Source organism: Corvus cornix, chromosome 1 (assembly GCF_000738735.6).
Source record: "Corvus cornix cornix isolate S_Up_H32 chromosome 1, ASM73873v5, whole genome shotgun sequence".
Taxonomy (NCBI): domain Eukaryota; kingdom Metazoa; phylum Chordata; class Aves; order Passeriformes; family Corvidae; genus Corvus; species Corvus cornix.
Genome location: NC_046332.1, coordinates 49,130,020 through 49,145,756, shown reverse-complemented (window position 1 = coordinate 49,145,756; position 15,737 = coordinate 49,130,020). Strand labels below are relative to the sequence as shown.

Genomic DNA, 15,737 nt, shown 5'->3' with positions numbered 1-15,737 from the left:
CACCATACCTGAATAGGATAAGTTCTTTGAATAACTACATCAATACACCCCACTGCACCACCCTCACTGTAAAGCGATGACAAAGGCAAAGGGAAAGGTCTGGGATCCCGATGAAATCCTAGTTTTGCGTGCCATCGTGCACGTCGAGTGCTGTTCGCTGAGATCTGAATAAGGTAAATCGTGAATGAGAAACTGTCACTGATAGGTCAAAGTTATGTCCAGCTTATTACATCTACAGGAATATCTGCATATCTATTTTCACACTGACCTCACGATGAATTAATCACTTTTGTACCTGAGCAGATCACATTTTAATTTAAAGGTTTCCTTTCACACTGAAAAATGTATTTTAAACAGAACCTAAAAGTCTGATGAGTTAGAATTCCTTGGGAAATGAGAATCTATGAGACAAACCATTGCTTTGTACCAGAGGAACAATTTCAATGTTACTCTGAAACTTCACCCAGCTCTTTAACCATCCTCAAATGAGCCAAGGTCCTCCCTCACCAGTCCACACTCCTATGACTTATTTTTTCCCCCGCATTCTTCCTCCAACTTCCATATTGTCTGTGATGGATAAATACCTTTTTGTTACTTGGTGTTTAACTAGATTAAGGAGCTGGAACGGCCAAAACACATAGCAAAACTTGGCAGAATTTTATACTATTTTATACTTATCTTCCAAACCTATTGAGTAACACCCTTGTGTCATGTCATGCAAATCTGGTTATTAAACTTCAGCAAAGCTCTATCTGTTTGTAAAGCCAAATAACTTTTTCTGTTTACAATATGTGCCTCAACTAATTAGCATTTATCACATCTCTCACTCACATCCAATCAAGCTGAACTAATTTTATTTACCTTTAACATAAGGGAATCTGGGGCTTCCAGTGGTGTACATCCATTTTGAGGGCCAACAAGTTCTGCTCCGTGCACTATGATCTTCTGACCAACAGTCAGCCTTCTTCTATCTAATAAAGCTTTGAGAGGTGGATCCAGAAGAGCTCTGATCCCATACCAGCCATCAGTAACTTCAATTAGAGCTGCTGCTTTTTTACTTTCCATGTTCTTACTGCTACTGCTAGGAGATACAACTGTGTTCAGCGATATGATTTTGGAAATACACAGTACAAGTGTTTTACCTGCTGCATCATCTCTTTCCATTATTTTTTTGATTGCTGATCGTTTACTTTTATCAACTTCCAAATCATACCTACAAAAAAGAATTCATGGTTTGTAACAGCAAACAAAATCCATCACACTGTTTTTCTTTAAACAAAATTGTAGCAAACTGTTGCGTACTCAATCTACATGATTAAGCACCACTGTAGCATAGCAAATGTTATCTACATTTTTGCAAGTAACATGCACTATGCTTTTAATACTGCTGTGGGTAAGTTTAACAATACAAGTATTCTGCTAAGTAGTAAATGCAAGGCAGAGGTGCTTATTTTGTAGTACTGACGAACCAGAAAGCACACAGTAACACAAATTACAGCTCCCAATATATTGCTATACACATACCTATATTTCAACTGCAACAGGACCATTTCTGGTGTCAAACATCTGTTAGCAAATTCACTTGGGAAGGACACTTCCATGGCTGCCAATTTCCATACAATCCATCTGTAGTGATTGTAAACCCAGGCCTCTGTTATTAGATTGGGATCCACACCAGGAGTGTCACAGAGGGCTCTGCAGATAAATTATTAAGAAACTAACCTGCAAATTTTAACTTGCCTATTTTTTAGACTATTTACGCTGTTGCCAGAAATCTTCCAAATTGACTTTGCTTTAATGGTTAGTGAAGATCAATCACTAGCAACATTAATCTACATAGTAAATTTACAATCCTATAATATCTTTACTTACACTAACAGAGGTGTACTAAAAATGCACAGTAAAAAAAAGTAGTCAGATGCTTTAAAATATCACTGAGTTGGATTAATTCTAGGAGACAAGAGAATTGCTAACTAATAAATAGCATAGTTGTCTCAAGTTTGTAAGTAACAGAACCTGTAAAACTCCTTTTTCCCAGCTTTTCCCTCATCTGTAGGTATGAGCCATCCTCCATCAGCAAGTTGCATTCCATTTCCAGCTAACAAATACTCCTTACTGAAAAAGTCTTCAATGAGAAACTGGAAAGATTCTGCATTTGTGCTGTTAACTTGTATGCATTGTTTTGAAACACCATATTTGTAGAGCTGAAAAAAATCAGATGAAAAAGACAAATTAATGACAATACAGTAGGAATTCAGCTGAGAGTTTAAATATCCAATCTTATAAATTCAGATTAAATATTTCCTTAAGGTTGAGACAGCTTTTGTCTGATCTTGCCATTTCATATGTAAACCATGGAGAATGGAGGAATTCCCAACCACTGTTTTAGCAGAACAGCATCACGGTGTTCTTTGGAAGTGCTCAAAAAAATTCAGTAGGTTTTGTACCTTCACTATACCAAAAGCAAGAGTATTTTCATATAGATTTACCCAAGCTTAAAATTTAACTGTTCTTTTAAACCAGTTCTTAATATGCATTATAATTGATGGATTTTTTTCCCATTTGATTGTAACACTAGAGACATTTTTGACCTTTAATATTTGGAACAGTCTTAAAGCTGTACATATGTTACTTAAGTACTGTGGCAACTGGTCTAACAGCTACTGTAAATACTTACCTAAAAACTGAAGAACATATCTATTCAAAAGCTACTGCATTTTTATTTGCTAGTCTTGAGAAACAGATGCAAGACAGAAAATAAAAATATATCAATATACCTCTTCTGTAGAATAAAAGCTAGGAGATGTCTCTTCTACTGCAGTTTTCAGAGAGATTCTATTGCTTGCAGATGTTTTAATGACATAAAGAGTGCCTGGCTGTGAGCGAATATTTTGTCTACATTTCTTTTTAATTCTCATTTCCTGCAGATCTCTGGCACAGCGGAGATTTGTCACCATCCTGGCCATAGCTGCAAATTAAAAAACCCAGAACATCAAAACCTTTTACAAGTATTATCAAATAAAGATACACAGTCATACTACAAAAGCAGATTCAGATGAGCATTTTTTCCATGCCACTCTGTAGATTTTTAGAAACTGCAAGTCTAAGTATTCAAAATTTAATGCATTTAGAAACCAGTGTTTACTGAAGGTGCTTGAATATTTATATGAAACAAATTATATATTTATATTAATTTTATACAACTCCCTAAACTAAACTTCCATCTACATATTCTTCTCATCAGACTGAACTCAGTCTCATTGAAAACTACAAATGAAGAGAAATTAGTTGATGGCTACAGAGTCCGTAATCCTGAGACTTTGGTCTGTAAATGCATAATCTAATTCTGCAAATGTTCATACCTGTTCAATTATACACGAGTCCTTCTGAAAAAAAATCCAGATTACTTGACTGTAAATTGTAGAAATAACACACACCAGAACATTCAAGAGACCTTAGAATGCATAAGCCCACATTCTTAAGTTGAACAGTTGAGCATTTAAACTCTGCCTCTTTGAAAATGACACAACCAACCATTTATATGGCTAAGTCTACATTTTAATTAGCAAATGGAATGAAAACAAGCTTCTGTAAAAGTGAATGAAGTATAGCAAGGCTAACCTAAGGTTCCTAGATTATTTTACCTATGAGGTATATAAGAAAAATCAAGTATCAAATGAAACATAAGCTATCTTGTTTCTAAGCACTGTGTGAAATACGTTTCATCTTCTCAATTAACTTTGGAGATAAGCAGCATATGCTTTTTTAGGAGTGTAATATAAAATATTAGGGAAGTAGTAATTTCCTCAATTTTCTGCCAATAAAAAGCTTTAAAAAGAACCTTCTTATTGAAGAAAACAAAGTTTGACAAAAAATGCAAAAACCCCTCAAAGGTTTAACTCTGACAGTATTCACAATAGTTAAGTGAGTAAAATCTGAAAATAGGTACCTAAATTGCCATTTTCTAGGTCAGTGTCTGCTGCATGCTGCATGCAAGACTGGTGATCTTGAGGGTCAGCATTATTTTGTTCAGTTGTGATCTGATTTAATTCCATCTCTTTGGTCATATTTTTGCTGATGGGTGAGTCACATCTTTTGCTGCTGCCTTGTTCGCATGTAGAAAATGTCAGCTTGGTTTTGAAGGGTGGAATAAAAGTTTTTGCAGCTTTGCCAGATTTGTACAAACTTCTTGTTTCTTCACTCTCTTTTGCCAAGGCCTTACACGGAGTGGAAACCCCTGCAGTACCATCTGAAGAGTGCCTCAGAGCACAGTGCTGAAAAATGGCAGGTTTAGATTGGAATCCTTTGAAGTCTTGATCTGGCAGAGTAAGGGTAGGATTCTTGACTTCTTGTCGTTCTTTAGTTGAGCTACAGACATGAAAACATTTAATCATACAGGTTTCATCTTCCTGACAGAAATCCTTGTCAGGAGTTTTGTATTCTTCATTTAGTAATACAAATTTCAATACTGTATCAGTAAAAATGAGAAAATACCAGTCTTTGGTATTTTAAAAACAGAATGCTTGACTTCTATCTATTGAGGAAAGACACAGTGTAACACCATATAGTTTGTTCAGCATCTCACTGGTCTACTGCAACAGCATGTGATATATGGTATTTTAATGTTTACTTTGAAGTAAAATTATGAGTCTTCTATAAAGTTGGGTAGCAAATTATTACTGCATATTTTTAGAAAGTTACAAAGGCTTGTGAGATTTTAAGAAATTGCATTAGAAGAACTCGAAAATATGTAATAAATGTCTCACCCAAAAGGCTGACAAGTTATGGGTTTTAAAGGCACATGGTACATAAATTTTCTTCTGTCTTTAAAAATGCCTGTAAGATAATTAGAAAAAAAATGTTTGAAATGGCACATTACATAGACAGAAATTTACAGCACATGTTTTATCTATATTAATGATATATACAAAAGTTTTCAGAGCGGATTTAAACAGCTTTATTCTTTCCTGCACCCAAAAAAATTTGTTTAAACATCTTTACAGAGAGATCTAAGGGATAAGTGATTGCAATGCTGAGCTCTCAAGAGTTTGTGTTCCTGAGCCAGCAAGATATTTTTAAACTCCTAGAAGGGAAATGTATATCATATATTTAACTCCAGGTAGGCTCACCATTCCATTTAGAACTCTTTCAGCAACTTTTATTCTTTTATCTGAAGTTACAACAGAAAAGAGCACATTTGCACAAACTCCTCCTTCCGTTATTGAAGCACATCCTTATCTTTGAATTATCAATGTAACTAAATCATATTTGCCTGGAATGTAAACTCATTTGTGCTATGCCCTTATGCCGCAAAGAGGAAGTTTCATATGAGAAGTTGTATATACAAGATGCCACATGTTCTAGAAGTCAGAGGCAAGACTGTACTGGAGATTAGAACTGTTTTCAGTTGTCTGCCAACAAATAACACTGCTTAGGTCCTGCTGCAGGGTAGGAGAATACTGACACATGAAAGGAATAAAATTATTCTCTGGCAGCAATCTACAAATTCCATTTAGTACTTCAAATCATGGCTTCTATGCCTAGAACAATATATTTGATGAATCCTGCTACTGAATTCTAAGTGAGAGCATGCAGTGCTTAAAAAGAACAAGTTCCTTAAGGAATACAGTTTATCCTATTATTGAAAACTGTAGCCAAAATCATATTATCCTCATATCTCAATCAGTAACTAGCTTCACATAAAACATCAACTCAAATTTTGAAACCTTGATTGCACTTTCATGAGCTTCCACATTACTTGCTCAAAATATGGTAAGCACCTGTAATATAGATGGCTATCAGTAAGTATATTACCAGTAACTATCTACCAGAAAATACAAAGGTAATCAGTAAAATATATTCTCTAGATTAATCAATAAAATGCATTCTTCCTATTGAGGCTAGAATTTGTGAGTTTTAGGATTGTGAGAAACCAGGTAAATTCCTCCTGAACTGGAAATTAAACCAGAGTTATTGCAGAAGTAATGTATTTAGATTCTATGCAATAAGGCATATCATTAATCATGTGATTTCAAGTCTGCAGAAACATCACCACAGCAGCTTCCCCAAATTTCCATGACTACATTGATAAATGCAGTAGTCAAGCAAGCTTATTATATGTTTGTTTATTAGAAATTGAAGAACTCTGACGATAACAACTGACACTGGATTACTGCTTAGAACACAAGATGACTGAAATTACCATCGGGGGTGCTTTTTGAAGCTTTCAAAGATCTGGGGGAATTCTTTGTTCTGTTAAATTCAAGCAGAAGCTGTCTTTTAATTGGAGGTTCTCCTAGAATAAAAACACAGAATTTTAAAAGTGATGTGCCTTTCAAGTTCAGTATCCTATCAATCTGCACAACATAACTGTAATTTCTAAATAAAATACTGAAGTCAGAGCAAGCAGACTTAGCAAGTTTTCAGACCACACGTCTTTAATGGCCTTTTCAAACCCAGAGCCACCTCACCACAAATTGCAAAAGTTTCTGCTGTATGGAGTGACTGTAGATTGTGTTACCAAGAGTGACAACAACACTCCATACAATGAAGTCTGTTATTAAACTTTTGTGATCGGTAATTCTTTTCCACCCAAAAGGAAGTTTGTAAGTCTGAAGTTACCAAACACACTCAGTTTGCCTCAGAAAGTGCATCACAGTGCACTCCAGCAGCACAGCTCTCACAGTGCACTTCACCTGCATCTCTCTTTGTACTTTCAGTAACCGAAGAGTCCCCCCCAAATATTAAGAGTAACACATCTTTTACAGAAGCTGTAACTAAGACCAGGGTTCACCTGTGACACAGCTGTTTCAAACTGGATTGATGAGTCCCTCCCTGGCTTTTGCCACCTACCCAAACTTTCCAGCACTAGCCTGCCTGACCTTTGTACCTGAACCTGTGCAGCCAGGCAGGGACCGGGCTGCAATCTCCCCTTCCACAAGTAGTTTTCAGCTATCCCAGGTCCCTGAACTGGTCTGGGTGTCTGTGCAAGCATCAAGTACCAACACCTCAGCCCTAGACAGATCAGTCTCAGAAGGCAAGAAACTGCTTTTAGACCAACAACTATTTTTCGTATCAGACTAGCAATCCTGATACAAGCAAAACATCGTCCTCACCTACAACAAACAAAACCACGAAAATTAAAATACTGCTACTTGTTTTTCAATGAAAAAACAATAGATTTGTACAGAGAGGAAAAGAAAGAAGGAAGTCTGCTCAGGGAGAAAAGGAGCAGCAGCTTTCTTCTGTAAGTTTATGATAAAACAGCAAACCTGTACACCTTCGAAATTACTAATCACAAATTTCGCTTCTACTGTGCACATTTAAGCCTGGAAAGTGTGGATGAACTACCCTGTAGCAAGAAGAGTTTTTGCAATTGACATCTAGAGAAAGAACTTGCACGTCTCTGTGACTTAAAAATCAATATGACATGCAAAAAAACCCCCAAAACCTCAAACATATGCAGAAATATGGAGTTGAACGTATGTAAGATAAACACTTACCAAGTGAGTTGTTTCCTTCAAAGTGCCTCTTCCCAAAGGTCTTATTTTGGAAATTTTTATCCAGTCTGCCACTGAAGGTCTGTGCAGCATTAATTTGAACTCCAGAAATGGAAGAACTGTCTTCCATAAAAGCTCTTGCGCTTTCTACAGCCTCTACTTCCAAGTAAGTTTTTGGATTTTGAAGATTAGTATTAATTTCTGCTTTAGCAGTATCACTGCACAAAATTGCTTCAGACTCTGCTTTTGACCCCAGATTCAACTCCCATTTTCCAAAAGACTCAGTCTCCTCTTGCTGAAAGTTCGTTTTAAATGATGTTAACTGCTTGTTTTTCTGATTGTATGGTGTGTGTTCATGCATTTTGATGTGGGAAGTGCTAGGAAAAGACTTCATTTCCTGAGGGCAGATGCTTTTAAAGTCAGAGTCTTGATTGCAGCTTTTTTCAGTTTTGAATTCTGAGATCACCTTATCTGTTAAAGATTTTACATGCTGACCACCCTCTTTAATTGAACTAAGCTGATCTGTAGTGCAAAGCCCACTACTCAAAAAATAATCAGATTCTTCTAAAATTGCCTTTGCTTTTTGATAGGCATCTTTAGAGACTTTTACCTGCTTTCCACTTGCAGTGCTGAAGCCAAAAGCAGGATCTGAAATAATTTCTCTGCTTGTACTTTCTTCCCCTTTTGATGACACTACCTGCATTTTCCTAGGAAGTACTTCCGTGTGCATTTTAGACTTTTCTACATCTTCCTCAACTAAAAATGCTTCTTCAACATGTGATGAATGATTACCTTCCATTTCAAAAAAGAGTTGTCTAGCTTTCTTGAGTGACTCTTCTGAAAGCTGTACAGGCTTTCCACTTGCTGTACTAAAAAGTCCAAAACTGCTTGTAGAAGCACCTGCTGGCTCTATCTGCTTATCTGGAACAGACAAGTGCCCTAAAAGCTTAATACTCTGCTCAAAGGGTTGCTTCTGAGAATTTGAAACAGACTTTGCATCTGCGGATGTGCTTCTTTCTTGGTGACAATTTTCATTAGAACTTGGACTTACTTTAATAAATTGGGAAGTGGCTGAATTAACTTCTTTGCTTGTTGTAGCATTAAAAAATTTAGCAGAATTAGGACACTCAGTGTGAAGGACTATAGATGAATTTCTAGAAATTTCTGTTTGATTGGTTCTTGACTTAGGCTCAATTTCATATTTTACAGCTTCACTGCAGTCTTCTTGAAACATTTGTCTGACTCTTGCTAATGAACTTTCTGAAACAGACACGGCTTTCCCTTTTGCTGTGCTAAACATGGTTTGTTTCAGATCACCCCTTTGCTTTTCAACATTAAGTGTTGTTTCTTTTAACCTGTTAAACTTAATTTCCTTTTCAGGAAGACTGACCAGTGACCGGTTTTGGCAAGCACTAACCATAGTGTCTGTGAAGCAATTTTTATCAGCAGCAGGTTCATTTAAATGTTCTAAGTTGAATTCCTTACTGTCACCATTCATGTAAGAGCAGCTACTTTTTGAATCTAAGAGGAGTGATTGATCAGCTTTACTGTTGCTCTCCTCAACAAATAAAGTATTTTTTGTATCTCCAGGCACACAGTTGTCTTCAAAGTCACTTGGTACCTTCATTAAATGCAGAGATGCAGAAGAGTGCACAGGAAAATCATCTGTGTTTTCTGAATCATCCCTCTTTCTTGGTGAGTAGTCCACCTTTTTCTCTGCAAGCAATTTTCCATCTTCAGACAAACAAGTTCTACTTAAAGTGTCACTCTTCTGTCCTCTAAGGGATTCCAATTCTGACTTTCCAGGTCTGACATCAGCTTTTTTATGCACACGTGAGGTTACCAAACTTTTTTCACAAGTTTCACCTGGATCAACAAATGTATCTACTTTAGCAGGATCAAGAATGGCAGCATGTTTAATAGGACTGCTCTCTATCACCTGATTAAACTGAGCTTCAGGTCCTTCAGGAACAAACTTTTCATTGAAGTTAAGTTTTTCTGAGTCAATACATAAATCACAGTCTTTAACACAGCTTTTACCACATTTCCTTTTCTTGATGAGATTCTCAAAATTGTCATTATGTTCCTTTCCTACATTAACATCTGCAAAAAACTTTTCCGCTTTGGCCAAAAATCCATCAGCAATTGCTATTTTCTTGCCACTAGCAGTATGAAAACTGGTCAGATAACTCCCTTGCACTTCACTTTCCCCCACGTTTACCTCTTGTTCAAGAGGTGTTTGATAATGACGGTAAGAACCTATAATTATTCTGCTTTCATTCACTAGCAGGTTCTTATCATGGGTGGTGTCTTCTTCCACATTTTTACAATTTTTTTTTTCTTCATTAGAGTTCTCCAAAACATTTACATCTCTTTCTCCACACTGTACACTGAACAAGGGCAGAGAATGATCCAAAGCTGCATCAGGAATGGATATATCACCATCAGCTGGAGTTTGAAGTTTTGGTGACAAACATTCATCTTCCTTTCTGTCTTCTCCTTTGTGGTTAGGAGACTGGATTTCCATTTCATATGACATATTTAAACTGTGTTCTGCAGTCATAACTGCATCTTCTAGACATGCTACATCTAATGAGCTGTCTAGCAAATTGCCTTCCTCATCTCCTCGATTTAAAAATTGCTTGGAAGTTTTATAATTCTGCTTATGATTTTTAGTGGATAATAGGCCATTGATAACGCTAATACTACTCAAACTAACATTTTCAGTATTATTTACTGATATTTTTGTCTTAATTTCTGTATTTTCCTTAAAAGCTGTACTAGTATTCTCCTCATTTTTATTCTGTGCATGGTAGGAAACAGAACCTGTGTGGGAAACTGCATTTGTGCTTTTGAAATCTGGAACACGAACAGCTTTTTCTTTGCTTCCTTTTGTCAGGCATCTGAAAAAATTACTGTCAGAAGACATAGATGCATTTGAATTGTGCCATCTAGTACCAGTTTCAGATTTAAACAAATAGTTATCATCATCCAAGTCTCTGAAGAGCTCTGCAGATCTACTCAAAGCTGCCTTTGAAATAGTTATTTTTTTACCTCCAGCTGAAGTAAAGCCTATGAAATTAGAAAAGCTGTCCTGCTTATTAGCTATGGGAAAGCTCTCATCAGATCGTCTACTTTCATTTATGTCTAAATTAGTAAAAGTAACCTTTTTGTCATTTTCATGGAAAACCACTGCATTTTCTTTTTCCTTTTTCACCACTTCAGAGCCTTCATTTGTGTCTTCCTCCTGACAATACTTGCCTTTTTTTACTTGATTTTCAGATTTAAAAGTGCTACAGAACTCCACATCTTTCCTTGTTTCAGAAAAATTTTCTACATTCTTTGTTCCATGTGTTTCTTCAGTTCCTAATTCTTGCAAGCCATGACTTTGTACTGTGTTACTTTTCTTTCTAAACTGTGTAAATTCAAACTGACTACCTGTTTCTTCCAAGATACTAGAAAGTTCAGCAATTTCAGCTTCTTGGCTTGCTGTCAAGGTTTGATTTGCTTCTTGCAAGGCTTGTGGAGTTCTAGGAAAGCTTTTACACAAGCCAACTTTATGTGGAATAAACTGTGTGTGCCTGGGTTCAAGAAAACTTGCCTGTGAATCACCTAAAGAATCAGATAAATTACTGCCCAACTTGCTTTTTGAGTCTGAGAATAATGTATTTTCCTTTTTAACTTGATTTGAAAAGTTTCTGACTGTTTCCATGGAAGAGGCTTCAAAGCATTCATTTTCAATATCTTTGAACAGCATTCTGCCTTTTGCTATACTGGCTTCAGAGAATTTAATCTGCTTATTGGAAGCAGTCTGAAAGCCACTGAAGCCCAGATTCAAACTGCATGCATTAAGATTCACTGATGATTCTGCTTTACACTTTAGGTTCTTGTCTGGCTTTTTGCTGGAATACATAGGTGCTACTTGTTTATCTTCCGCAGAAATTACTTCATTTAAAGAACTATTATCTACACCATCTAATAATTCTTTAGAAATGTCTACAGCTACATTACTGAATGCATCTGCATGAGCACTTTTGTTGTTTTCAGCTGGCTTTGGGTCTTCATTGTTGGCTACATCCTCTGAAAAGGCAGCTGCATCTGTTTCCTCTGCTTGTTTTAATCCAGTATTGTCATTTTCTGAGCAATTTATTCCCAAGAGTCTGTGTACTTCTCTACAGTCAGCTCCTGACCTCTGGTCTGTAGCATGCCTTTTACCAGGTGATAATTTATTGCAACAGTCACTACTGACTCCAGTTACACCAAAGTTGATATGACACGAAGTATTATGGGAAATGCTGTTTGTCATGGATATAGAGTCACTGTGCATATCAACCAAGAGTTCCTTGTCCCTGTGAGAAGACCCAAGCTCTTTCAGGCTCTGAGGTACAGCAGCTCCATCATTCACATTAGCACTCATGTCCTTATCTTCACTTTTCCCTAAAGAACAGCTTTTAGGGAGAAATCTGGAACGCTTTCTTGCCATTAGGCATGCTGAAGTCAGAACTTTACGTTTTATATTTGAAATAATCTCACTATTTAAAGAATTTGTTGTGTCTTCTTTCAGTGTATTAGATACTTCTAAGCATTCTATTGATGTAGCAGGTTGATCCTGTCTTGCATTTTCCCCCAAGTCTCTCAGGTCTTGTTGTTTCAGCCTATCACTGAAGGAATTATCGGCTGAGTTATCCATTATATCCATTTTTAAAGTAGAAGTGCTGAAGTTCTTTGTCCTGGTATTTGATTCCAAATGCTTTCTGTCAGAAGGAAGAAAATGGTCTGCAAGAGAAGACATTACAGACAAAAATGTGAATAAATGTATACAAACAAATGTAGATTCAGATTTTCATAAAATTTCGACTGATTAGATCATTTCTACACAAGCTTAACAACAGAACCCAAAGGATCACTTTTGTTTTCAAATGCAAACGCCTTGACAAGGCTGGAGGTCTGTTTAACCTAATTATGTTCTAACAGTCAGAAACAAGAGTTGGCTGCAGTTAATGCTACAAGGTGAAAAACAAAAAAATGAGGTTTTAGTTGTAAAGAAATTTGAAAAGATGGGCTTCAACTCCTCATGTCTCAACATAAGGATTTGTTTCAAATTTAATGTACTTCAACTCCTAATATAAAGTAATTCTAGCAAGAACAACAGCTTCTAAAAGTAGGAGCATGTGCTTGCTTTCATTACATTGTTTTTTAAAGTATTTTGTGCTTTTGGGAAGAAACAGATGTAGAGTCTTAAAGCACCTAATTCTAGAAAACTAACTATACACCTTTAACATTCTTTACGATCACTTAAAAGTTATCAACTCAGACAGAATGGCCCTTGACACTACAGATGTATAACCAGCATTGACAAAGATAACTAAGCTTGTCAATTAGAATAATGGCTCTGGGTGGAAGTTTCTATTCCAGAAAAGGAATAATAATCCTTATCACTATATAACAGACCAATCCCATATGTTGATTCCCAATTGCACAGCTACTTTTCCACAAACAGAAAGTTTTACATGATTTTATCTGAAACATTTACATGAAAGGTTCGTAACAAATAATGAATCCTCCACAAATGATGAAAAGCTTAATTATATACCTTGCTCAACATCACTGGCCACCTGACAGCCTTTAAACTTGTATGAATCAGATTCCGAATGTGGTAATACAGTATGAAGAGGTGATTCAGAGGTTACTTCTTTTTGTATTTTTTCTTCTTGATACAGTAAAGTATTATTTATTCTATAAATAAATCTCTTGGATCTCTTTCTCAAGCTGGGTAACATCTTCAGGTTTTTAAAACCAGACTTTGTTAGAGTATTTTCACTATTTATTAAATGTAGGTCATAGTTATCTGGAGATGTGGCATTACACACAAGTGGGTGAGACAGAACATCAGTTATGACCGATTTAGAAGTTGCTTTTAAATGCTTGGAAAAGTTGCCACTGTAGACTACAGAATACTCAGTGACATTTGTATGTTCAATTAAAAAAGAATTACAGTTTAAGAAGCTCATTTTGGAAACCTCAGCTGCATATCCTTTTACTAACTGTGGATCTTGAACACTCAACGACACAGATTTTACTGGAGTTATTTCTGATGTTGGGTTGTTCTCAGTGTTTTTCATTTCATAGCATTTTTCTGCCAAATTGACACTCAACAGCTTTTGTGCTTTTATCAAGCCTGAAGTGTTCAGTAAAGATGTTTCCACAGCATCATCCTTGGCCGTTAGTACTGACTTTTCTTGTAAGTCACAGGGTGGAGAGCTACATACAGACATCTCCAGGTGAGTTACATCAAGATCAGATAAGTTCAGCTGAGACCACTGGCTTGATGGAGACTGCACACGTTCTTTCACAGGCCTCTCAATCTCAAAGGACTTGTGTGTTCTATAATCACGCACATCTCCTGTGCTCCTAAGTGACTCCAACTCCTTTTCGTGTCCTATTAAACAGCCACCTTTACCATCTCCCATATCTTCACTGGTGTTTTGGAGTAAAGAACCATTCATTCCAGTAGAGTGGCTGTTTTCAGTCCAGCTATTTGTTTTGATTTCATGTGAAATGCCAGTCTTTCTTCTATTAGGCTGCTCAGAGGGAACATCCCCCTTTTCTTGTGTTTTATCTGGATTTATCTCATATTTCTCTACTGCATCCAGAGCATGTGGCATCAGCAGAAGAGTTCCACTGGACTTAGCTGGCATGCTGAATGTGTCCTCAAAGCTATCCATCTCACCAAGTAAGCCATCTAACACCTCCGATTCTAAAGAGTTTAGAGAAGATGAAGAGAGGAAAAGAAGTAAGAAATTAAGCTTTAGAAAACAACTTGGGAACAGTATTGATAAGTAGAGCTTTCAATTTGATAGTCATTACCTTTACTCAGGAGTGAGCTGGTAAAGATAAAACTAAGCAGCTGTTAGAGGAGACAGGAGGCCAAGGAAATACATGTAAATGCCCTGGCCTCCTGAGCTCTGTGGTGGTTAAAGTTGCCAAGATGAAACCTAGCTGTCTCAAAAGAGCATTTTTTCCCCTACAGACAGAGAATGAGTAGTAAATTTGACAAGGTAAATGTTTCAATTTTTTTCTTCCAAAATTTATACCTGATTGTAGGTACCAGACATGTTAAGAGCTGCCTATGGTTATCTGTAACTGGCAGCTAAAGCTATATATAGACATATATAATCTTATATAAAGATTAATTTATTGTCTTCTACTATGAATAAAATAGTATAGTATCTAGAAAGATCTAGAAATATTCTCAATCTTTTAATTGATAAGGAAGCTTTTATGCAGTTCCATGATTGGAACAAATATTAGAAAAATAATGAGAATTTTTTGATTGTGTTTAGAAACAACATGTAATGGGGAAAAAATAACCCAAACCCTCCTTTGTAGAGCTTATACATGCCAAATAAAAATATTACCTTCTCAAATGTATGAAATGAGACCCACTTATCAGAACAGTCCACATTCAAAAATATAGCTAGATTTCATTTACAGAATACTTTTTAAGCCTTTTTCATATCAAAGAAATCATAATGAAGTACCTAGAAAACATCATGCTCCTCTTGTCTTCCCATGGCACATAACCAATAGCTCAACTTTTTCCATAAGCTTTTTTTAGGCACAATTTCTTTAATTTACAACTCTATAACTTTCCCTACTAGAACTTTTAAATAGCCTAATATCCAATATTTTCCATTTGGAAGCCCACTGAAGATTTCCCAGTACTTGGTCACACACATCCAATTATTTGTAATACATCCATTATGGGTTCATGCTAACATTGTAGACATAGAAAGTTACTCATTCTCTTTACTTTCTATTTTTGGCCTGCATGGTAAATGGCATCTCAAAAAGATGAAACTGTAACACTACAGATTGAGTGTACAGGTAGGTAATTTTCCTTTACTGAAATAGGTTCCTCTGAAGCAACTTCTGTGTCCATATTCTTTCATCCTGTGATAACTTGTCAGTAGAGCTTTCTAAAAAGACACAGCTTATTTCTTCTTACTTAAAACAAGAGACATTACCTTTTAGGATTAAAGAAAACAAGGATTATCTGAAGGACTGTACAGATACTGTCTGTACACTGAATAGTCTCACTCCAGGGAGAAACAAAAATCAAGGAAATTCATTTTGACTTCTAAACTCACTGGAGGGCAATATTTGATGATTTGATATATTAGGATCTCTCTTATTTTCTTTAACTGAAATAAAATGTATACCTAATAAAACTTATGG

At 36.2% G+C, this 15,737-nt stretch overlaps 1 protein-coding gene across 4 annotated transcripts in view; it reads right to left on the bottom strand.

Annotated features, from left to right (window-relative positions):
- The window catches only part of BRCA2 (BRCA2 DNA repair associated), a 35,635-nt gene that overhangs the window by 10,591 nt on the left and 9,307 nt on the right, over positions 1–15,737 (bottom strand). For 2 of the 4 annotated variants that reach the window (XM_039566182.1, XM_039566200.1), the window contains 10 exons: positions 13,093–14,256; positions 7,503–12,275; positions 6,203–6,295; positions 4,767–4,836; positions 3,950–4,368; positions 2,778–2,968; positions 2,017–2,204; positions 1,525–1,695; positions 862–1,213; positions 9–164 (listed from right to left, as the gene is read on the bottom strand). In XM_039566182.1, coding sequence (XP_039422116.1) covers positions 9–164; positions 862–1,213; positions 1,525–1,695; positions 2,017–2,204; positions 2,778–2,968; positions 3,950–4,368; positions 4,767–4,836; positions 6,203–6,295; positions 7,503–12,275; positions 13,093–14,256 — 7,577 coding nt within the window. The remainder of the gene's footprint in view (positions 1–8; positions 165–861; positions 1,214–1,524; positions 1,696–2,016; positions 2,205–2,777; positions 2,969–3,949; positions 4,369–4,766; positions 4,837–6,202; positions 6,296–7,502; positions 12,276–13,092; positions 14,257–15,737) is intronic. The other 2 variants (XM_039566190.1, XM_039566208.1) reach the window with 2 other exon arrangements.